The following is a 23,364-nucleotide window of genomic DNA, read 5'->3' as shown; positions in this document are numbered from 1 at the left end:
ACAAAGCTTGAACAGGAACTCTGTGTGTAATGGTCTGTTTCTGGCATGTGTTATTGTGGTTGTGTTCCCACCCCCTTAACACCTTAAGGAAGACATTAGCAAGGACTGTCTGTCTTTGACAGCCTGTCAAAGCAAGTAGCTTCCACAAATAGTAAAGCTGACAGACTAGCTCTAGCTAGCAGCAGCATTATAAGACATATTTAACAAAAGGTTGTGGCTAAATGGCTGGACTGTTATGTAACTGTTAGGTAATGATTAACCTAAACAAATCTGGGGCTGGTTGTTTTCACTCGTGTTGCCAGTTAAGCATGATTTGTGCATTAGTGGCTTTTTAGATAGGGCTTACTTGTGTTGTTGATTGCATGTAATGGCAGATTACTTAGATTAGACAGAGTAGTATGAACATCTGTCAAGGACATGTACCAGCTGAGAAACTGATCCAAGTCAGCCACAAAGCTCCATGTCTGTACAGAGTATCGTCATTGAGTACCTACTCTTTTCCTCTCTGATGTGAGCAGGTTTGTAATTCATAATAGGTACAGAAAGGGGGCAGGGAAGCATGGTTATTGAAAGTTGCCAGTTGATTAAAGTGTCCAGCCCCCGTTACAGTTCATAAGCGGATTATTTCTGTGGTGACTTTAACAGTGATATGAAGGAAGTCAAAGGAAGTGTTGCCTGACAAGCAGTAGTGGTTGTCTTAGGTTACATTCACACAGCAGGTCTTGATGCTCAATTGTTAGGCCTGTCGCGATAAACGGTAAATCAATTAATCGTACGATAAATTAAAACCATCGACGTCATTTTAATTATCGGCATTATCGTCTCTTCCGGCCCTTTTCTCTTTCTGTTGATGACACCGAGTGATAAAAGGCTCAACTCCGGTGCTCTCCACTGACCCTCCCTTCCTCATTTCCTTAGTGTAAAGACCAGCGCACAAGACAGGATCTTAGAGCTGTCAGCCGATTGTCGGCCCATTTTCAAAACCTGACAGACCACACATTACCCGACAGAAATCCTAGCTATAACGGTTCGATCGGGTTCGTTCCTGCCGTGTGGTGTCCAACAATGGGCACAAAATAATGGCTACAAGTCCAGTGAACTAATTTTAAAACCAGGCATTAATCAATGCTTTACTACAATCTAACTGCAATGCATGTTGCTAGTGTCATTCCTGACTGAATGAAAATCATTATAACCTATTTATGTCACGTTAACGAAGAACAGCTGAAAAGTTACCGGGTTTATCAACTGCAGTAGCAATTTCGCTCCAACTCCTCCCCTTGTCATTTCTATATTCTTTGCATGTTGAATAAACATTAATGTTGTTTCCACATATCATCTCCGATGTCCGCTGGACTTCGGGTTAGCACGGAGGAGAATCAGCGCTTTCTGATTGGCTGCCTGTCACATTCAACAGGCTGCGTTAAGCTCCCAGTCGGGGAAAACCCCTGATTTAGATCGGAGCGGCAACGACGATCTACCGTAACACACCACACAATCTTAGAAAGACCAACCTTCTAAGATTGTTGTAAGGGGAAAAATAGCAGCAAAAAATCATGTAGTGTGAACTATTGCATCAGGTAGTCGATGTGCCCATCTTCTCTATTTAAATCGAATTATTACTGAAGGGCAACATAATATACAGACTTCATAATCTTTTGGTTGAATGCAGTATTTATTTCCACTTTGGCTTTATGCTGTTTAGTTTTTTTTTTCAAGTGAGTTTTTTGTTAATGGAGACTGAGAATCCATTTTATTTTTGTTTTTGGTTGTTTTCTTTATTTTGTTTATTAGCTCAAGTGTTAAATGTTCTTTTGAAAATAAAGTGTATCTATCTTTGGCAGGAAATCACATGCATTATTACGTCATTTCCATTAAATCAGTGTAAAAAGGTCTTCGAACAATATTATCGTTTATCGCAATAATTTTTGAGACAATTAATCGTTGAGCAAAATTTGCTATCGTGACAGGCCTATCAATTGTAAATTTATTTTTCTTTTTTGCTGAAATCCGATGTGGTTTATTTTGTGATCATTCAGAGTACTGGTTAAATGCAATCAGACTTCTGTGTGAAAGGTCTATGACTATATGTTTGGTTCTGGGGATATAGAGCAGACCAGAACCAGAAGACCTGACTGGTCTGGAGGGTTGATACAACAACAACAGATCTTTAATGTATTTTGGTGCTAAGCTATTCAGTAATTTATAAAACAGACACATTTTAAAGTTCTCTGAGCTCCAGGGAGCCAGTGTAAATACTTTAGAACTTTGGTGATGTGCTCCATCTTCCTGGTTTTAGTCAGAACCAGAGCAACAGCGTTCTGGATCAGATGGAACTGCCTTATTGAGAATTTATTTAGGCAGACCTGTGAATACGCCGCTGCAGTAATCAGTGTGATTAAAGATAAACGTGTGGATGAGTTTCTCTCGATCTTGCTGGTACATCAGTCCTGGGAAACTCTTTAGGTGATAGAAGGCTGACATTATGCTTATTTTTATGTTTTTCAAGGTTCAGATCTGAGTCCATCACTACACCCAGATTTCAGGCCTGTTCACTAGTTTCCAGCTATAACAGCTGAAGCTGCATGCTGACTCTCCATGGAAGGGAAATACAAGTAGTGATCCTATCTGACTGCGATTGCAGTTAAATATTATCTCCTTCATTTGGCTCAGACAGAGGAAATAAACAGTGACAGCTGGAGCTAATTACCGTGACTAAACATGCAGGAGATTCACTTGAAGAGGGCAGTTATTGATTCAACATAGTCTGGTGACATCTGCAGATGCATTGTATTGGCAGTAGACTCATAAAAGGTCAAATCTAGGTTTTGCACCAAAAATTGTAAATTAATGCTGCAATGGTGTACACAATATGTATATCGTGAAGAACTGCTTGGACTGCAGTCAGTGTTGGCTAATGATTTAAGTAGTAGTATGTGTCCAGGCTTTTTCTTCCTGTTGTAATGATATTGTGGTGATGTAATGATATTGATGCTGGATAAAATGCTTAGGAAATGTTCACATAGAAAAAAAACCCCACTGTAAAATAAGCGTTTTTTTATGGCATAACATTTGTGCTCACAACAAATATTAATGCATCATAATCTATTTGTTCACTTCTTGTTGACACTATCTGTGGTAGCCTTGTCGTTAACTGTTGTCCTAATTCCTTGGGTTTGGGTTGTGACTTTCCTTAATCTCAGATTGTAATTGATTCATAGACCTATACCTAAAAGTGCCCCCAATGCAGGGACTGTTTTCTCTGGGTGAGAAAAATGCCATATTATTCACATGGGCTTGGTTGAGCTTCCACATTGTCTAAAGATGATGATGATGGGTGGTTGCATTTTTTTTGTATTGCCTATACTTGGTAAGGACAGCCATGTGCAATATCTTCCTGTTTTCTCTATTTATTTGTTCGTAGAAAAATCAATCCACTTTTTGTTCAAAGACATAACAGGCTTTAAGATGAAATAGTAACACAAGCCCATTGGCATACAAAAGGGGAAAGTCCACACCCAGTTTAAGGCTATTTGATAGGAGGAATTTTATATCATTTTAAATTCATGAGCTTCTACCCTGGCCTTTGCCTTCCTAGGCAGTTCTGCTCAACTCTTATTTCCCTTCATTGCTCCATCTGGGATTTAAACCATTGACTCGGATTTCTCTGGTAGAATTTCAACCATCCCAATCAGCGAACAGAAGAAGTTGTGAATGATGAGGAAGATTTTTTGCACTATTTTATAATTGTAGTCTGCCTGCAGTTGGCAGTGGAGGAAGTGAACATTCAGTCAGTGTTTGCCACTCTTCCAAATATTGAAATGACATCAAACGTTTGGCTTGGCACTTCTCTCTTTGCAGTGGAGGATGGTTGTTGACAGTGCAGACAATTTTCAGTAAGACTCATACCGTGACCTAGCATAACGTTTGGCATCACAGCCAAACATTAGCAATTGGTTCAAGTTTCAAACTTCAACAGAGTCCACGCCTCCAGGAAGCAATTCCTTCTGAAGAGCTGAGACTCCAGACCCTTTTATGAAGATTTTACCAGGCTAATAAGCTTCTGCGCTCGGTTGCAGCACACATTATTTGTTGTCTAGTCTCTAGAATTACAAGCAGGTATAAAATCATTGAGTCTAAGTTTTAAAGGTTTTGTTGCTTCATGTGGAACTTTAATGGACTTTATCCATCTTTAATAGATTAACCTCCTAAACACTTTTGAGGAAGGGTCTTCTTTTTTAAATCACACGCAATACGATGTGTACATTCATCCAAAACCATATGTTTCCTTGAGAGACCAAACAAAAGTATGTTTGTCATAATCTATTTTTATTCTGGCCTTTACTTGTGGACTTTCCTAGTCTTTCGTCTTGCTCCAGGAAGTAAATAATCATAATTAAATTTAATGCCCTTAATCAGGTTTTACCAGGGAAAAAAAGCTTGCCTCAACTTGTAACATTCAATAGACATTTTTTTGTGGATGGCTTTGTGACTGTTGCATGGGTGAGGATCTAACCAGCCCACTTGTGTGTCTGGTAGAAGATTGATATAAACTTAATTTGAATATTTTCACAAAAAGCAACATTAACTTCTTAAGCTGGCATTAGTTCTGATTGCTTTGGCTCTTTATATTAGCAGGATTATTACACATTCATTGATTAAATAAATTTTAGCTTTGACCCATAGCTCATTAAATATACCCACAAAAGTTTTCTGCTGAATGCAAGCGTTGGTTCCCGGACTTAAGTAGCCTGTGTTATCCGCGGTTGACACTGCTGGGTTATTTTTTCTTTTCTTTTTAATTTAGCCCCCGTCACCGCAACCTAAATATGTGACGCTGACCCCATTTGTGTCAATCCACAACACTTGTTGCACTTTGACTTTGAAATATTCTTTATACCACATCCTTGTGAAGCTTGCACGTTGTTCAAAAGCCTTAACTTATGATGCAGATTTTGTTTGCACCTCAGCAGCTGCATCTCAATAAAGTATGACTGAAAAAGTTGACTTTATTCAAAAGTGAAACTGTTTTATACAATATGTAAACACAAAGTGATTAATTCGTCTTTGTTTTGATGATTACAGTTTACAACTAATAAAAAATCAAAATTTTTATTTTTATTTTTTCAGACAGTTTTGGTGTCACATTAAATCATTTTCATAAAGAAATGTGGGCCTACTGAAAATTGTCTTTATATATGCCGTCCATAGCCGATGAAGGCTTCTTGCAGGAATTACTGCATAAAATGTGCAGGACCTCATAGTGACTATTCATGATTTTTCTTCCATTTAACTTTCTATTAATATAGCAATGAGCTTTTGTGACTTCCCGTCTTGATAGTGTTACGTCAGCCATGACAAAACATAGCATGCATAAAACCAATTAAAAATTTCCATTTTTAATTGGTTTTATGTAATTACATTTTCTGACCAAATACATTTAGTTTTACAGTCATAATTAACAGAATAACTGAAATCAGCACTTTATATCTGTAAATTTTTTTTTTTGCAATGAAGAGTTTTGGTGTTTTTATTTCCTGTCCTGATAAAATAATTGAGTAACATTCAAATGTTTTGAAGCGAACTTTGCTTTTGAAAATGGCTGTGTTATTCAAGTCTGTCTCAATAAGCAATTAAGCAATTAACTGCATGATAAATTAAGTAGAGTTTGATAACTTCCATTCTGATGATTCATATTTTTTTAAGGGCTATATTGTTTACAGAGACTTTATAACCCATTTTATTTGCAATTTTGGTTGTGTTTAGTTTTTATTTCTGTTTCTTATTGTTTTTGGTTGTCGTGTTTCATTTTGGAGTTTAAAATATCTTCCAGTTTAAATGTTCTTTCCAAAATGTAAGTTTATTGGTCTTCAAAAGAGCAAATGTGCAATATTATGCCATTTCCAATATATTACTTGAAAATTGTTCCAAAACAACAACGTTGTCACTCATCAGAATAATTACTGAGACAATTTATTGTCCAGCAAAATTGGTTATAGTGACAAGCCTAGACTAAAATGAACCTTGTTTTGTTCTCTTTCCCTCAGTGAATCGACACAACCACCTGAAAGATTTCATGCTGGTGGTGTCGATAGTGATCGGAATGGGGGGCTGCTGGTTTGCCTACATCCAGAATCGTTACTCAAAGGACCACATGAAGAAAATGATGAAGGACTTGGAGGGCCTCCAGCGGGCTGAGCAGAGTTTGCATGACCTACAGCAGAAGTAAGGGCTCTTCCCACCATCCTCACTGCAAACTGTTGAATGATGCAAGGACTTTGCCCTGTATGGCTGGAGGTTTATATTGTGTTAGATTAGAGGTCAGTATTAATTATTTATCTGTTGTCATGGTTGACTGTTAAGCACACAAGATATTAGGAAATAATGAAACGTAACCTTCTCTTTAAATTGGGTAAATAAAATTAACAACTACACCATGTGGATTATAAATCCATGGAAAAACTAGGTCAAAATGCAGTCAGCATTACTGGAAATAACTATCCACATACTGGTTCTATTGAGCTTTGAGGTGAAATGGTAACTCTTGAGGTTGTGATTAAAAGTAGTAATTATAACCTGCTGGTCAAAATCCTTCTGGTTTCTGGTAAGAAAAAGAAGTTAAAGAAAACATCTACTTTCTTCTTGGAGTAACATCTGCTGCTGTTAATCAGTCTGAGGGACAAAAGCTTTAAAGCCGCAGTACATAACTTCTATAAAACAAATCCAGTTGTACCACCATGCAGTGAGAGTATGAGACAGATAATCTGTCTTCCTTGAGCTACTGCTACCTTCTGAAGAAATGCGATCAATGCCAGGACAAGTGCTTTAGTGCTGTCAATCAACCTTGTGAACACGGTGCTAAATGTGCTAATGATGGAAAGCAACTCGGGCACAGGCGTGATTGACAGCACTAAGACCCGCCTCTTGGCTCTGATTGGTTGTTAAAAGTTAGCACTGGGAGGAAGCAAAGGAGCTCCATTTGTTTATTTATTTTTATTCCACAGATGATCTGTTTCACACTATACTGTCACAACAGAATGATTATAAAGGTCACATACTGCACCTTTAAAGCAGGACCAGGGCTGTTGTCTACCAGAAAATCAGAAATCTAAACAGATCTTTGCTTCTTCATCACAAGGTCTCTTAAATACAAAGCTGCAGTTATTTATAGCACACTCAGATAATAGGATATTTTATAAACACAGTGTGAAAATCTATACAAGGACGCTGGCCTTGTCCAAGTTTTTCTTTCGAGGTAAACATAGTTGCCTTGTTTCCATCTCAAATTCAGTTTTTCTTGGGTCACTTGCTCTAAACCTCTGTTCATGTGATCTGAAGAAGGCATGAGGTTGGCACATGACTCTGATTCTTTTATGTTGTGTTTTAGTTCATTCCATGATAAAGTTACTAATTTGAGCAAAATAGCACTTGGCTAATTGGCAAGAGCAACTTAAGGTTTCAAGATCTAGCAAAGATGTTGTAAAACGTATCCATCTTTTTGGATCTGGTAATTCTCTGAATTGTCTGGAGGAATTCTGAGAATGTGCTTCAAAGCTTGCGCTTGATCTTCCTATACCTTAAAAGGATACGTGGTCATTTCCTACACAGGTCAGGCCTTTTTTTTTTGTTTTCCTAGATTTTCCATCACTAATTTTAGATGCCTAATTTGACATGGCTGTCAGTGCAGTAGTAGTCGAAGGTTTATGAAACGAACAAAGTCTTAGATTAATATTGTGCTTTGTTCCTCTTAATACAAATGCTTTGAAACTTTAAAAGAAGAGACCAAAAGGTTTGGCCAAATATTTGGTCTCAGTCTGCTCAGAAAGAGTGGTGGAAAAAGAAACTTTAAAGAAAGTCAGATGAAGTTTGATCTGCGGTTTGCTGTAAAGCAAGTAAAAAACAGCAAACGTGACAGGATGGTCCGGTCAGACGAGACACAAACCAAATATTTGGGCCTATAAAAGTAGTGCTGTGTGTTGCAGGACACACTGCACATGAAGCATGGTGGAGGCAGCATCATGTGGTCATCAGAATGTTTTTTTGTTTGTTTTTTTTATCATTGAAATGAAAGGTTGTAGTTGAGTACAATTAGGAATCTGTGTCAAAATTTGAGTATTGTTCAGATGCATTTTCATCTTAGTCGGAGCTGGATTCATTATTCACAAATCGCAAATCTGATAGAAACAAACCTAAAAAAAGAAATAAGTCACTCAGGACACACAATTCACTTTTTTCCTAAATTTTTGGCTTTTATTTATTTATGTTGAATTTATTTTATCCATTATAATTGCTTGTTTTTTTAGACTACTGCAGCCCTTTGAGATAATAAAATACAAAGGATATTAAAAATGAAATATAATATTACTTCTTAGAGGAGCTGATGACAAATGCCGTTTTATTTGTTTTTTTGGGTTTTTTTAAGAAATGCGGTACTCGGCTACAATCTTCCATGCATACTTTGTATTGGTCTATTACACCAAACATTTTCAAACTTAAGGCACATGACTTAATATTTTGTTGAAACAACACAAATGTGCAATAATTTATGCATAAGAAATTTATGCATTGTGGCGTTTAAGTGGTAGAATTATTATGTAAAAAAAAAATCATTTTAAAGGCATTAGATTTGATTAACTGATTTCACTAGAAACCTTAATTTAACTCTGCATATGGTAATCACAAGACATTATTTTTTAAGCCTTTCAGTCAGGAACATGAACAGGTTTTGGTAAATTAGCCTATTGATGGCAGATTGGCCATCAATCTGCCAACAGAGCCACATGCTTCTGCTAGGAGGGCAGGTCATCTGGGTCACACGGTGCTCCTCTAACAGACCAGCCATTAGTTTTGAGCACTGCTAATGCTGTTTTCTCCTTCCAGTTAAACACTTCTTCCTCAGGCAGATTGTAAATCATGCTGTCATGCTAACTAGCCAAATGATCAAAAGCTAATATTTTAACTACTGATCAAAACAAAGAGCAATTTATAAAATGCCGTCCACCCAGGTGGTGTACTCTTGGCTGATTTTCCTACTTTTTTAAAAATCATTTTGTAATCATATTGCTTTCACAGCAGCAGAAGTATTTGCATTTGGTTGATATCAGTCGAGGTTTGTCTGTGGCGAAGTTGTGACAGTATTTGAATCGTGTGTGGGGGTGAGTGTGTGTGCGTGGACATACGGATGTTGACAAACGTCTAATTGCTTAAAGCTTGAAATGTGTCTTCATATTGTTGCAGTTTTGGTCAAAACAATTCAAGTAACTCCCTGTGCTGCAACTTTTACAGTTGGGCTGAAACAATTAATTGGCTTAATTGTAATTAATTGATTATTGAAATGATCATCAACTACTTTGGTAATCAATTAGTATTTAAGCCAAAACTGTACAAACAATACATTTTGCATTTAAGATAAAAGCAACTCTGTCTGTAAATATGTTTTAGCCAAAACTCCTCAAGTGGCATAGTTTCCTGAAATTTGCTGTAATGCAGACTTCAACAGGAGCTATTTCCTGCCACAGCCTTCTCTGTCTGCAATAACTCTTGGAAGAATTTTGAATTTAATGAGTTATAATATTTAATTTCCTTTTGAGATCAACAGAGTACTTTTGAATTTGAATTGTTTTAGCTTCACCCACTCCAGATTCACCAAAGGAAAGCTATGTTTTTGCATTTTGGCAATAACATTTTCATTTTCTTTATTTAAAAAAGGGATTGGGCCATTTATTTGCATCTTTCAACTTGTTTCTTGTATTGTACATAAAAAGTTTAAGTGATTAAATATAAAAGTTGTAGAATTTGGCATTTGTTCTATCCGATTAATCGTGAGAATAACAGATTAATTGATTACTAAAATGATCATTGGTTGCAGCCCTACTTTACAGCAGAGTATTTTGGCCAAGAGCAAGTAATATTTCGCTCTTCATAACTTGTAGACTTCTGAGAAGCATCTCTTGCTGCGAGTGTTTTTCTGTCCGAGAAGAATGGAGGTATGTCCTCTGTGTGTAGTTGATCCCGGCTTCCAGCTGCTCTCTTTCCATACTTTGCAGCAGATCCTCTGGCGGTATCAAGTAGCCAGGCTCAGACATGACTTCCCTGTCAGGAAACTGGCGGCATCGACAAGAGCAGGATTTCCTGTGTGCCTTAAGGCTCCTCTTCTCTGGTGGGAGAGGGCGATAAGCGCAGCTATTGTAGTGCTAATTCACCCACATTTGGATATGAATCAGAATTTGGTTGTGGTGTTGCAGACTCACATCCTGAATGGAGACAAGTACTGTGTTAGCTGTGAGGGATGCTCATAAGCCAGTTGACAGGCACACTTATGTAAGATGTAAATGTTTCTATATATGCTACCATTTCCTGGTAAGATGAAAAAACTAAATCCAGCTTTGCCCCGTTAGCTCGGCTCTAACTAGGTATAGTTAGGACTGGTGTACAGTAGCAGGAGATTTTCTCTGGATTTTGCAGGTTGTTTGAATAATTGCTAGCGTGTGGTTAAGGTCAGGGTTGAGTTTATTAGCTGGACTGCCAACCAGCCACATTTTCCATAGCTGGTGGTCTGGATCAGCTTTCATTTGTCTGCCGTTCTCTGTGACCGGGCAAGACTGCTGCTCCCTAGTGACCAAATTAGGAAATTACACCACTCTTATAAAGAAGATTCAAATAAGAATTTTTTTTAAGACATTACCTTCCGTGATTAATACAACTAGCAAATATTTAATTTTGCAGACCAATTGTGATCAATATTTTGTCAAATTTCTAAAATGATGGTGAGATGCTTTTTAAAAAAATTTTTACAAAATCACTTTTGGCATAAAAATGGTGATGATTTGCAACTTATTTAAATATTTTGAAAGCAAAAATCTTTTTTTAAGTACTTGCTTAGAAAATATAACAGACATAAAACCTATCTCGTGAATCAAAAAGCACAGGTGTATCTGGAATCACACTGTGCTATTCTGAGGCCACTTACTGTCAGCTGTTGCCATTTCTGGCTCTCCTCTCTCTGACATCACTTTATTGTGAGCAGCTTAGCAGCTGAGCGCGCTGCTCTGCTTTTCCACGTCAGCCATTGTTTCTGGTGATGCAGGGCTGATTCACTGCTCGCATTCCACACCAAGGTGGCACTCGCATGCCGATGACTTGGTTTTTAAGATGAGTTAAATGGAAGTTAACTTTTTTCCTGTTTGCCCCTGACCTTGCGTTAAGGCTGCAGATTGCCCAGGAGGAGCATCGGACGGTGGAAGTGGAGAAGGTGAACCTGGAGCAGAAGCTGAGAGACGAGATAAACGCTGCAAAGCAAGAAGCTCAGCGACTGAGAGAGCTGCGAGAAGGCTCCGAGAACGAGCTGAGTCGGCAGAAGTATGCAGAAGAAGAGCTGGAACAGGTACAGTCACTCTCATCCATGACGCTCAGGTTAGGTTTAGTTTTACCATATTACAGGTCCAATGCAAGGGACTTACAAAACTTTTTTTTTACTCACTTGTATTCAGGACAGGTGTTAGTTTCCAGTTCCTGTAGTGTAAACATGATTTATATTCCCTTTTCATTCTTCCAACTTAATTTTTTAAATGCATAGCAATGATTAAATAATTTCACATTTCTACTCCCCAAGAGTGAAGGTGACACATACAGAGGCTCATACTTTATCATAGTGACTTTTCTATGTTGATGCCAGATGCAACTCTGATTTAATAAAGTCATTCAGGTAATTAGGAAATCATCTCCAGATGTCCTTTTTGTAGAGCAAAGTTCCCTGGCACACGCTGGCGACCAGCTTCTACATGCTATGTTGTGGCAGGACATGTGGAAAATAATAATAATAATAATAATACAACTGTACATCTTTTTGTGGCATTAAAGGGAATTTGTAAGAGTATGGTCCTAATTTATCAACAAAAAAAGTAGTAAGTGACCATTTTTATAGCCATTTCTGGATGTATCAGTCATGTTCAGGAAGTTAGTTTTCTGAACTAAACGGATTATTTATTTATTTTTTTAAATTTTTTAATTTACAGTGATGATTGACATTGAATCATTTTTGTCTTCCAAGAGATGTTATTGTGAAGAGAAAAAAAACAGTTCAAGAAGAGGCAAAAGCTCCCTTATATAAAACCTAAATGTTATAGGAAAATATCCAACACTACAATCCTTCATCAGCAGATCATAAATCTATGAAATATAACCATTAAAAATAAAAAATAAAAACATCTTTAAAAATGAGTGGGAAATTGGATAAAATCTCTAACAATAACTAATATTATGTACTTAAATCACAACTCTTTGAGTACAATTTTAAATAATTTACAGAAGGCCAGTCTTTCACTAAGTTATTCCAAAGTTTGAAAAAAACTGCTGGTCTGATCATCAGAAACATGAAGCATTGAGTTAAGAATAAAACTGCAAATTTGAGTTCAAATAATGAATGAAATGCATTGGTATTTTGTTTTGGAAATGAAACTGCAAATTTGAAAAATAATAATGTTCTAAATTGTAAGAATCTTCCTTCCTTAAACAGAGGAGCAGAAGGACAATTAGAATCTAAACCCAGGGGTTCTGTACTGTTGTACATTTTAGCATCAATGCAGTTCAAAGTGCTTTACACTATAAAAACATAATATAGTTACCAATTATGGAACATTCAACAAATAATATAATCTAGTAAATATACATCAAATACAATAATCAGTGCTCCAGTTATAACATCACCTACACAAATTGGTATAATTGGTATTGATAGAAGTGTTTCGGCTGTTTTGCAGTTTTCTGGACGTTTGTTCCGGACTAGTGGAGCATAAAAACTAAATGATGCGTCTCCCTGTTTGGTTCTGGTTCTGAAAGTGTGTGATGACATTTTGATCGGTGCAGTTCTGCAGAGCGTTGCACACGACAGTGCGTTTTATTGTCCTTCAGCGTGATGAAACAAGACCTCATTCAGCACTTCTGTTATTTTAAGTCTCATCTTTGGCCAAGTGTGCACTTCAAGCTCCAAGACGTTACACATTAAAAGAGACTTTGTGAGAGAACCCAGGATTCAGGGTTTTGTGTCTTTTACTAATCCTCTGTTGTAATATTGGCTTTTTGGAAATTGACAGATGTTTTCTTTTCCACGCACTTTTCTCCGTTTGTCGAATTGTTTGTGCAAGGTCATCATACCCATGAATAAATGCAGACCTGGCCACTGACATTCCCAAAAACCAGACTGGGAGGGGCTAACATTTGGTTTGATGAGTCACATATCAAACTCGTCACCCAACTGTTCTTGGCACATTAATTTTAATGTAATAAAATCTTATATTTATTAAAAACCTATGTTTAATTTCACAATAATTAGAAAATTGTACAACAGTAAACATTAGTTGTTTCCGGATTGTTGTTGGTGTATTATTGTGCTACATTTATGTCTTAACCTTGTTGTGTGCAACTTGTTGTAGGTGCGCATGGCTCTAAAGAAAGCTGAGAAGGAACTGGAGTCTCGGAGCGGCTGGTCTCCTCCAGAACCTCTTCAGAAGTGGCTGCAGCTCACCCATGAGGTCGAGGTGCAGTACTACAACATCAAGAAGCAAAATGCCGAACGGCAGCTCCTGGTGGCCAAAGAAGGGGTGAGCACAACAACAGAATCAGTACAATGTATTGCATTTGTTTTGTAAATGATGATACATGGCAGATCAGATGAATTCTGCAGATTAGTGCCTCTAAAAACAATAAAAGAATTCAAGCTTTATTCTCAGATTTTTTTTTACCTTTTTTCCCTCAGAATTCTGACTTCTGATTGTTAGGTGTTAATTATGTTATATTAGCAAAATAATCACAAACATTTCTTTATTATAGGATTTGTAAACCTGCACATTATACACACTGAAGGCCATCCAGAATTTCTTTGGTAGATTTGAGTTTTAAGACTGGATTTGCTGGAATTGTTTAAACAGTTCAAACAAATCTGATTCAGCGGAAAAAAGCCAAAATTCTTTTATTTTTTTCATTGGCCCTAATCCTCCTCCATACATCTCAGACCCATTATCCATTAGCAAAAATTGTTTGCTGGTTCTGTTTCCTCAGTACAAATATAAGAGATAAATTTCATCTTAACATACATGGAAACTAAACACTAAGTTTTGCTTTTTGCTTCACAGGCAGAAAAGATCAAGAAAAAGAGGAACACTCTCTTTGGGACGTTCCATGTGGCTCACAGCTCCTCACTGGATGATGTGGACCACAAAATCTTGGCTGCAAAGTGAGTCAGAGTGAACAACAGTACAGAAAGATTATAGAAAATATCTTAGCGGTTGTTGTGCATCCTTATATATGTATTTTTTTTGTAACATTTCCTCAGACAAGCGCTTGGTGAGGTGACTGCCGCTCTGAGGGAAAGGCTGCACCGCTGGGAGAAGATTGAGATCCTCACAGGTTTTACTATCGTCAACAACCCGGGCCTTCCCTCACTGGTCTCCACCCTCAACCTCGACGCCAGCTTCATGGGCGGCAGAGCCACACCGCAGCACTTCGTCATGTCTGACGACATGGACGACTTGGACGAAGGCATGATGTCTGGAATCCTGCAATGTAAGGGTTCATTCAGATCTGTTCCCCAAGGCTCGGGGGTTAGCAAACAACTCCCTAAACAGCCAAAGACTGTGGTGGGGAATTGAAAAAAAGAAAACAAAATCAACCCACATGACAATTGGAGAAATTGCCTTTTTGCCTCCATCTCGCACTGGTGACGGAGGTGGTGGCGTAATTGTTTGTGAATAATTGTTTTCAAGACCGTTGGATTTGTTCATGTACTTTAACTGTCTTGTTTTTAAAACAGTTGCAGTTTACATAATTTTTGTACTTTTCAGAATTTTTTTGGCTAATATGCTATCTATAGTGGTGTATTAGGGTCAATGTAGCTAGAGCAAAGAAAAGTACATTTCTGCCCAAAAAAAGTCTGAAATTTTTAGAACAATGTCAGAAATGTTCCACACACAAAAAAATTCAGTTTTAAAAGTTGTACTTTTGATGGTAAAAACCTCAGGTATCTTCTAGAAATAATTTGGAAATATCTGAGTTTCAAAAGTCAAAAGTTTTACTCTTCAAGCTGAAACTTGTCCTTTTTTCTAGAAAATTTCTGAGATTGATCTAAAAATTCCTGAGTATTTTGGTGGAAATGTACTCTATTACTCTATTTCTATCTGCAGTGGCCCTAACACACTGTTGTTCCGATCACATGTTTTAGTAAACCCTTTTCCGGCCGGCACTGATTTTCAGCAATTCCGATTTCTCTTTAGAAATTGTAATATAGGAAGAGTGGCCATAAAATGCTTGTTTTTTTTCTTCAGCGGTTTTTCTCTTCATTATTGCCGTTACTGTTGACATTAGAGGCAGAGTCAATGTTTCTGAGGGATGTTACCACAGCCTGGAAGCTCTCAGGGATTTACGCTGTCCGTAAAAAAACATCTGATTGTTTATTTTGTTTCCTGGCCACTCAGAGGTCAGGGCCACTTTCAAATGGTGCATCTCTATCTTTGATTTTGTTTTGTAAATATTCTTAATGTTCTAAGTGTTTAGTTAAACTCCAGGCTATTCTTAACACTGAGGCCTTCTGTGACTTTTTTTTTTTTTTGAAAACTGAACTGTTCAGAAAAATATACTTCTTCATAAGAACAAGTTTTTGTGTTGATATTGTAATGTATCCTGCAGCAATGTTCAGTCTGCCTTTGTGGCAGATCCCAGTGTAGTCAGCACTCACATCCTGCTTTCCATCACATTTCCATCCATTCCTCTAACATGGATTTTCTGTATAATATTAGATTCTTACATTTCAGCCTCCCAAACCACTGCAGTGTTTGTCACATTATTAAAATGTTTCTAGTTAGACAAAACATTAAACATTTCTTCATGTGTTTTAACACATGCAAGTCTTTTTATCAATTTTAATTGCACTCCCTTTCTCACTCTCCTCCTTTTTTTTCTTGTTTTACACACCACCTTCATTTCTGTTTTGCTCCCAACACTTTCCCAATGGCCTCACTTTAGATGGCACACAGCAGCAGAGGCGGCGAGTCGGTGACCTGTGGCCCAGTGCTTCAGATTGCCAGTCCATAAGGAAGTATTCTGGTTGGCAGTAATTTGTTCCCAAACTCAGTCTTCAAACTGCCTTCCCCTTTGACCCGTCTGTAATTCCTTTTACCTGTATGTCCTGGGCCACAGCTGAATGAACAACCAATGCTGTTCATCAGAGAACTCTACTAATATTTCCTTAGTACCTGCTCACCACATGAACTCCCATCTCCATATGTGGCTTTTGCCCGATTCACTCCTGTAGTTTTATCTCAATAACATTCAAGCTATTTAATATTTTTTTCTTATTTTTGGAAATGCTACGATAAATACATAATGTAATTTTCCTCGGATGCATTAATAAGGCATTCATAAAGTTAATGAAAAGTTTGAATTGGTCTCCTTTAGGGATGAAGCCACTTATGGGACTAATTGTGATGAAGTCAACTAAAAAATAGTTTTGTGATTAAAAACCTGTTTAATTATTGATGTTTAAACTAATTTAGTAAATTTGACCACTAAGTTGGTAATAAAATTTACTAATAAAATTACTAAATTGACTAATTTTATGAGTAAATTTACGATTTAGTGATTTTATTTTTTTAGTAAAAGACTCAAAAAGATTATTTGCTGAAAAAAAAGTAGCATTTTTATTTACACTCCGAGCAGTGATTAAGCCAAAACTGTACAAACAATATATCCAGTTTGCATTTTAGATGAACAAAACAAACAAACTTTGTCTCGACATTAGTTCTAACAAAAACTCAAGTTGTTTAGTTTTAGCTTCACCTGGTTAAAATTTTGTAAAAAAAATAAATAAATAAAAGTTTCTTATTAGGCACTTTTTTTCCTACCCAATTACTAATTGGGTAGAAAAAATAGGTATAGGTCTACCTATACAAAAAATAGGTATTTTTCTCTTTTTGCATTTTTTGTTCTTTAAATGCATCAAAGAACTCTTACTATTTTCTGTAAATGCATCAAACACGATCATGCTTTTTTTTTGTCAGTTTAATAAAAAAATCTGATAAATGTAAAGGATTTATTCCCTCCTCCACTCTTTATTTTCATCCACTCATCTGTCCATTCATCAGCTTCCCTCCAGAAATATCTTCCAGCCCATTAAACATTTGAGTTAAACAAGAGTCTAAACATAATAAATGTTTAGAATGTATTTATTAATCTGTTTTGCATTACAAACCTGTTACTTCCATCAAAGAACCTGCAGAGCCATCTTCTCTCTATTTTGTTTTATTTAATGAATCTGCAGGTTGGACCTAAAAAAAATAAATATATATTTATATCGGCCAACAACGGCCTTATTGGTGCATCTCCGAGTAACATCCCAACAATCTTTTCCTCTGTTAATTTTTTCTTTCCTTCCCTTGTTTGTCAAAATCTCTCCCGTCAGTGTTTGCTACTAATGCTGTGGCTTTTCCCTGCAGCTCCCAGTATGATGTCCCTGCGCCAACGCCACATTGACCCCCAGCTGGCTTTGGGTTCCCAGAGGTTGGTAGAGAGTTCCCTGCTTGCGGGGCAGCAGGGAGAGGGCAACCCTTACCCGTCCAAGCCTAGGCCTGCCTTCAGACAGTCTCGAAGCCATTCGTTCGGGCAACTCGAATGTCTTCCCCTGCAAACTCTCTCCTCAGCTGTGTCTCACCCGTCAGTCATCTGCTCTTTCAACCCAATCCCTCAGTCTGTGCCGTCCTTGTCCTCTTCCTCCTCCTGCTTGCCCAGCACCGTTGCTGGCGGTGTTGCCCTTCATTCCTCCCATGTACATCATGCTGCTTTCCAGCCCATGGACCCAATTCCTGATTATATCTCCAAAGTTCACTCCTCATGCAGCGAAAGTCTCGGGTACCCGTCTCACTCTACACTATGCATGTGTGTGGTTCTTTTTATTTCTTTATTTTTCTAACCACCTTTGGTCATGTTTTTTTTTTTTTTTTACATTTCTTGCAAGACTGACACTTTTTCAGAGTGTTGGGTTTTGTCACTCTCAGTAGTTGAAGTCATTGTGTTTATCATTACTGCACCTCTTAAAACAGTTACTCTCTCCCTTTTCAGCCTTTTTGCAGTGCTCCTGACATTCATTGCCTTCTATTATTAACAAGCGTGAAGTTCCACTACCCAGGCTTCACTCAGCATGCTGCTTTGCAGACATAGTGCAGATGAACCTAAGCATGGAATTAGGGCTGGGCGATAGATCGGTTTTTATCGATTATTCTATTAAAATTGGCTTTTGAAGATTTGAATTTTGGAAAATCTTTTTTTTCTCTCTCTCTCTCCAATGGGCACGTTGTGTTTCCAAAGTTCAGAGTGATGTCGGCACAGCCAAGTCCACAGTCTTATCTGACAAATGTGCTTCTATTAATTTGGACTTTAGGACCTATTAGGACCAGGCTACTTTTTTCTCCTCATTTACAAGAATAAAGTCATATTATTATGAAAAGAATACAGTCATAATCTTTTGAAGATGAAGCAGTAATTTTATGAGAACCCAACATTAAAAATAAAACATTTGAATGATGATTTGGTATTAGCTTTACAGATGAGGAAATACTAAATCTTTTGACACGTCGGTGTCAGATGATTGTCGAGCAGAACTTTGAAACCATCATGCAAACAACTGAGTCTATTTCGAATAAAGATCTGAACAAACTGATCAGATCTTGCTTACAGGATGAATTTTTCTCATTAAAATAACTTTTTTGTGTTAGTTTTAAGATGTTCTTGTAAAATTGTGCCTTTATTCTGCTAATATTGAGACTATTCTTGTAAATACATCAAAATTCTCAAAGCCTGGGCCTAATACGCTGCTGTAGGGATGATTGACATGAAAGTCACCTTTTGGAAATATTTAGTCATTTGTAATTTTCTCCTCAGAAAATACAATCTGATAAGAAAAAAAAAAGATGGATGCACCGATTGCAGTTTTCTGGCCAATCACCGGTCTTGTTTGAAATGTTGGTAAAAAAAATAGCCTCAACCCTCTCTCATAGTAGAGCAATAGAGGATAGTGGCTGATTTTTAGACCTGCTTTATGATCAGCTTAACATTTAAGTATCGACCAATCACTGATCTCCCAAAATTAAGAAAATCAAGGCCGATTTATCAGTGCATCTCTAAAACAGATTTTATTTTTAAGCCATTTCGCCCAGCCCTACCTGGAATACATGCATACATTATGAAACCTATGGATATTTCAAATCCTTCTCCCCCATCTAATTTTTGTTTTTTACGTCGGGCCCCCCTGCAGGGACTTGAACCGTTCCGACTCCGACTCCTCGTTGTCCCTCTCGCAAGTCGGCGATCGGCTCTCGGCCTACGGCTCCAAAAGCCACCTGATCAAGCCCACCTCTCTGATGTACGGCCTCTCCGGCCGGGCGGACGACACCGTCTCCCTGCACTCTAACGGGGGGAACCGGATTTACGACGGCGGCGCCGCGGAGAACGTCTCTGGAAGCCCCATCCTCATGAAGGAGATCCACCACATGGAGAAGTCGCCCAGCCTGGGAGAGATCAACAGCTTCTCCGAGTCTTCCCGATCTTTCAGCCCCAACTCGACCGAGCCGGATACGCCGTCTCCGACGGGCGGCCAGGCGGGAGCGGCGGCAGCGGGGGGGAAGGGCAGCAGTCGCATCCCGCAGCTGTCGTCCAAGAAGAGTCCTCTGGAGGAGGACAGCTGCTCTACGGGAGAAGATACAGATTCCGCCGTCATCCGCAAGAAACACCCCTTCAAAATCTTCAAGAAGCAGAAGAAATGAGCAACAAGAACCAAAAGGCTGTCAAAGCTGCTTGACTGTATTCCTCTATTTGTCTTTTTTTTTCTTCTACTTCTTTTTGTAATGTCTTGGGTTTAATTACGGTCAAAGAGATGGCACGTTGCATTTTACCTGTAGGTTCCGACGCCTGCGTTGGCCTGTGGGAGCAACCCGCCGTCTGGCCTCCTCTGCTCGATGGTCCAGCGCTTGAAGCGGAGCGCGGCGGGGCAGGTCTGTACAGTGGAATGTAAAGTATTATTTATTCCTGCAGGAGGTTGTGCCAGTCTGAAAGGGAAGCGTTTCTCCCTCTGGATTTTTTTTTTTTATTAGAATTTTTTTTCCCTCGTTCTACAATCTGACATTTTGCATGTCTTCACTTTTGTTTGACTGATATGCTCTTAGTGTTTGCTCGGTTCGTGTTGTTATCCAGCGTAGAAAACACTTGATGTTACTTTGATTACTACCTAGCTGTCTAGTCTACCAATTCAAATGAATGCACACTGTTTCTTGTGTTTTGTTCCTCTTTTTTTTTTTCTTTTTTTTTTTCCAACTGGCAAGTACAGATTTTTCTGTCATTTGTTGTCTAGACGGGTGAAAATATACATCTAGGGGAACTTAAAACACAATAGGAGAAATGGTAGTCAGAAGTTTGGCTCCACCAAAATGTTACTATTTAGACACAGTGTAACAGTAAAGACTTGTAGATGGAGTTTACAAGAAGAACATCTGCTAATGTTACGAAACGACAATCACATTTTAGGGTAAGGGCATTTCTTTTTTTTAATGTTGAATACTTGTTCACTCTGTACAATATTGGAAAGGTCCTGGATGTCTGTTCTTTTTCTTGCTTTAAAGTCCAACTTTATTAAACAATAACCACAGATAAAAAAAAAAAAAAGTATTCAATGAATTGAAACCTTACATATGCGTCTCATTTAAATTTAATTAACATTGAAAAGTAAATCCAAAACATTTAGTTCCAGAAGTGAAGCTCAAAAGAACTAAACAGGGATCATTTTGGACAATTGATTTCTGTTCATTTCAGCATCATTGTTTCCAGCTAATGAAAATCCTGAATTCTGTATTTGAGATCACAAAGTCTACATTACATTTGATAAATGTAATCGGTTTCAAAACAGAAATGTTACATCATGGCCAACACCTTTTTTTTTTCTCCACCATTCTGTCATTGACGCCACCCAAATATAGGGTGGAGCCACAAAAGCTAATTGCTGGCTGCTCTCAGTGCTCTATTAAAGCCCGGCAGTGGAAGGTTGAGTGAAAGGAAAAATGTGGCGCCAAATGATGCATAAACAATTTATTTGCTTCAAGCTAAAACTCTTCCTGCATCTGGTTCAGGAATTGTGTAACACAAGAAATGCACCTACTGCAACCTGGGTCCTGGTTATGTATGCAAGTAATCTTAGCTTCACAATCTTTAGCAAAATTGCTTCACAATCTAGTAACTAGTAGTTATCCCTAGTAACTACTAGTTATACCTAATAACTAGTAGTTACTAGCGATAACTAGTAGTTATCCCTTACTAATTAGCCTTTTTTCTGACATTATTTTCTTTCCATTTGTCACAGTCAGGACTTTGAAGCATTCATTTAGATAAATCAATCACATCCATTTTAGGGCATTTAAAGACTTTGCAATTTATCTTTTTACATACAAGGGAACCTTTGTGTTCGTGCGTTTCTGGTACGTCCGTAAATCTGACACACAGCCGACATCTGCAGTCAGCAATGAACGACGAAGCCACTTCTCTTGGCTCACTCTGGGATAACATTTGCTTCAAAAGACTATCTGATGGAACAAGAAGAGACTGTTGTTGTGCTAGAAGGAGTTAGCCCAACAGTGAAGCTGTTCAAGCCAAAAATAGCATCTCAGTGCTAAACATGTAGCAGCAGCGCAGACGTCAAAAGTACTAACGTCAACGACCACAGTCCACATTTGTAAAGAAGTTCCACGAGTGAAACACTGGAAAGCAGAACAGCACTTTGCACCAGTTCAGATGAAAAACAACTGTTATTGAGCTGTCTATGTATTCAATAATTACAATAATTAATTAATTACAGACTCTGCAATTGACTATTGAAAATTTGAATCAAGTCCCACCACTAGTTGATATGCTTGGATATTGCACTCTGAACAGCCAGCTTTTGTAAGTAACAACACTTTGTTACTCACGTCTCCAACACAACTGACCTTCCTGTGAGTTTTCAGCCATAGCATTTGTTGTGCTATGAAAAATACTTGTAGTCAAATTTCTTGAGAAGCTGGATTTAGGGTTTTCATCAGCTATGATTTATAATCATTAAAAAGGAACACACAAAAAAAAACCAATTGAAGAACCAGTTGAAATATAGCAGTGTGTGGATGAGTTTTCTGAACCAATTCGCCTCTGCTTGGTAACAGACGGATGAAGGTGATCAGATCAGACCTCACATTTCTGATCAGTTCTATTAGAAAGGCAAAACTTTAAACTGCTTCTGCTCTTTTCTGTCTTACTGGTCCCCCTTTTTTCCACTTTAGTTCAATGTAACAAAAAAGTAAGTAGTAGTAGTTGTTGGTAAGGGCTACCATTACAAGGATATGTATTTGCTTAGCTGAAGAAAAAAAAAAAAATGTTACCATTTAAGATGACTTTTTATAAAAGACTACAAGGTGTGGAGGCAAAACAACCAATCGAGTAAAAGTGCCAAATCTCTGATTTGTTCAGAGGCCTTCGTATTTGTGTTGTGTTCGATCCCTTCGGCCCCTTTTGCCCAGAGTCCAGAGCTCCACGATGTGCGCCGTGCCCCAGTATAGATGCTGAATGTCCCAGGGTATCGTTACTGTAACAGTACCGTAGGTACAAGATGTTTACATTCGTTACAGATGAGTTCAATTCTCAGATTATTTACAACACAGAATGTTGTGGCAGTTTTTAATGCAAGTCGCTTGGTTTTAAAGCACAGAGCTATGCATCAGTAGTTGTAGTTGATTTTTGACGTAGTGAGGGCGCCGGTCAGTTTTTAGGGCGCTCCTGTTATATGATCAACCAAAAAGTGCTGCAGAAGACAGTTCGTCTCTCGCCGCCTCGGCCTTGTAATGTAACCGGTGGTTCGGATGCAGAAGACAATGTTTCAGTTACTTATTTAAGAGACCAGATTGAAAACATTCTTACTGGTACTTCTTAGTGTCTTTTCTACCTTTCTCCTTTTTGTTCCGTTTAGTTTTTTTCTCTCTCTCTCTCTGCACGACGGCTGTAAATTGAAAATACCATCTGAGTGCGCGGGGGTGTGTGTCCGGGTGTCTGTCTCCTCCCAGTATATTGCACTGTAATGTTGATGCATGTCAACTACCATAACAAAGCCTATATTGGGTTAAAAGAATGGATCAGCTTCAACTCTAACCTTGCTACTCGACTTTTCTTCTCATTTTTGAGCTTATATTTATGAATACATGCAGTATATTTGTACAGAGAAAAATGATAATTTTGCATCTGTGGTGGTCTAGACTTTGATGGCACTCTTGCATGATAGCAATAAACTATTTTGAATGAAAACAAACTGGG

The 23,364-nt window shown here is 38.0% G+C and overlaps 1 protein-coding gene across 4 annotated transcripts in view; it reads left to right on the top strand.

Moving 5' to 3' along the window:
* Positions 1–23,359, top strand: part of stim1a (stromal interaction molecule 1a) — a 36,841-nt gene extending 13,482 nt beyond the window's left edge. Inside the window, exons 7-14 of one of the 4 annotated variants that reach the window (XM_032590328.1) lie at positions 6,048–6,225; positions 11,206–11,383; positions 13,431–13,598; positions 14,130–14,230; positions 14,330–14,559; positions 16,015–16,095; positions 17,484–17,895; positions 19,298–23,359. In XM_032590328.1, the coding sequence (XP_032446219.1) occupies positions 6,048–6,225; positions 11,206–11,383; positions 13,431–13,598; positions 14,130–14,230; positions 14,330–14,559; positions 16,015–16,095; positions 17,484–17,895; positions 19,298–19,805 (1,856 nt within the window). In that variant the 3' untranslated portion in view covers positions 19,806–23,359. The remainder of the gene's footprint in view (positions 1–6,047; positions 6,226–11,205; positions 11,384–13,430; positions 13,599–14,129; positions 14,231–14,329; positions 14,560–16,014; positions 16,096–17,483; positions 17,896–19,297) is intronic. The other 3 variants (XM_032590330.1, XM_032590329.1, XM_032590331.1) reach the window with 3 other exon arrangements.
* Positions 23,360–23,364: the final 5 nt, after the last annotated feature.

Source organism: Xiphophorus hellerii, chromosome 18 (genome assembly GCF_003331165.1).
Source record: "Xiphophorus hellerii strain 12219 chromosome 18, Xiphophorus_hellerii-4.1, whole genome shotgun sequence".
NCBI classification, from domain to species: Eukaryota; Metazoa; Chordata; class Actinopteri; order Cyprinodontiformes; family Poeciliidae; genus Xiphophorus; species Xiphophorus hellerii.
Note: the sequence above shows the minus strand (reverse complement) of the source record. Positions and strands in the feature narration are given on the sequence as shown.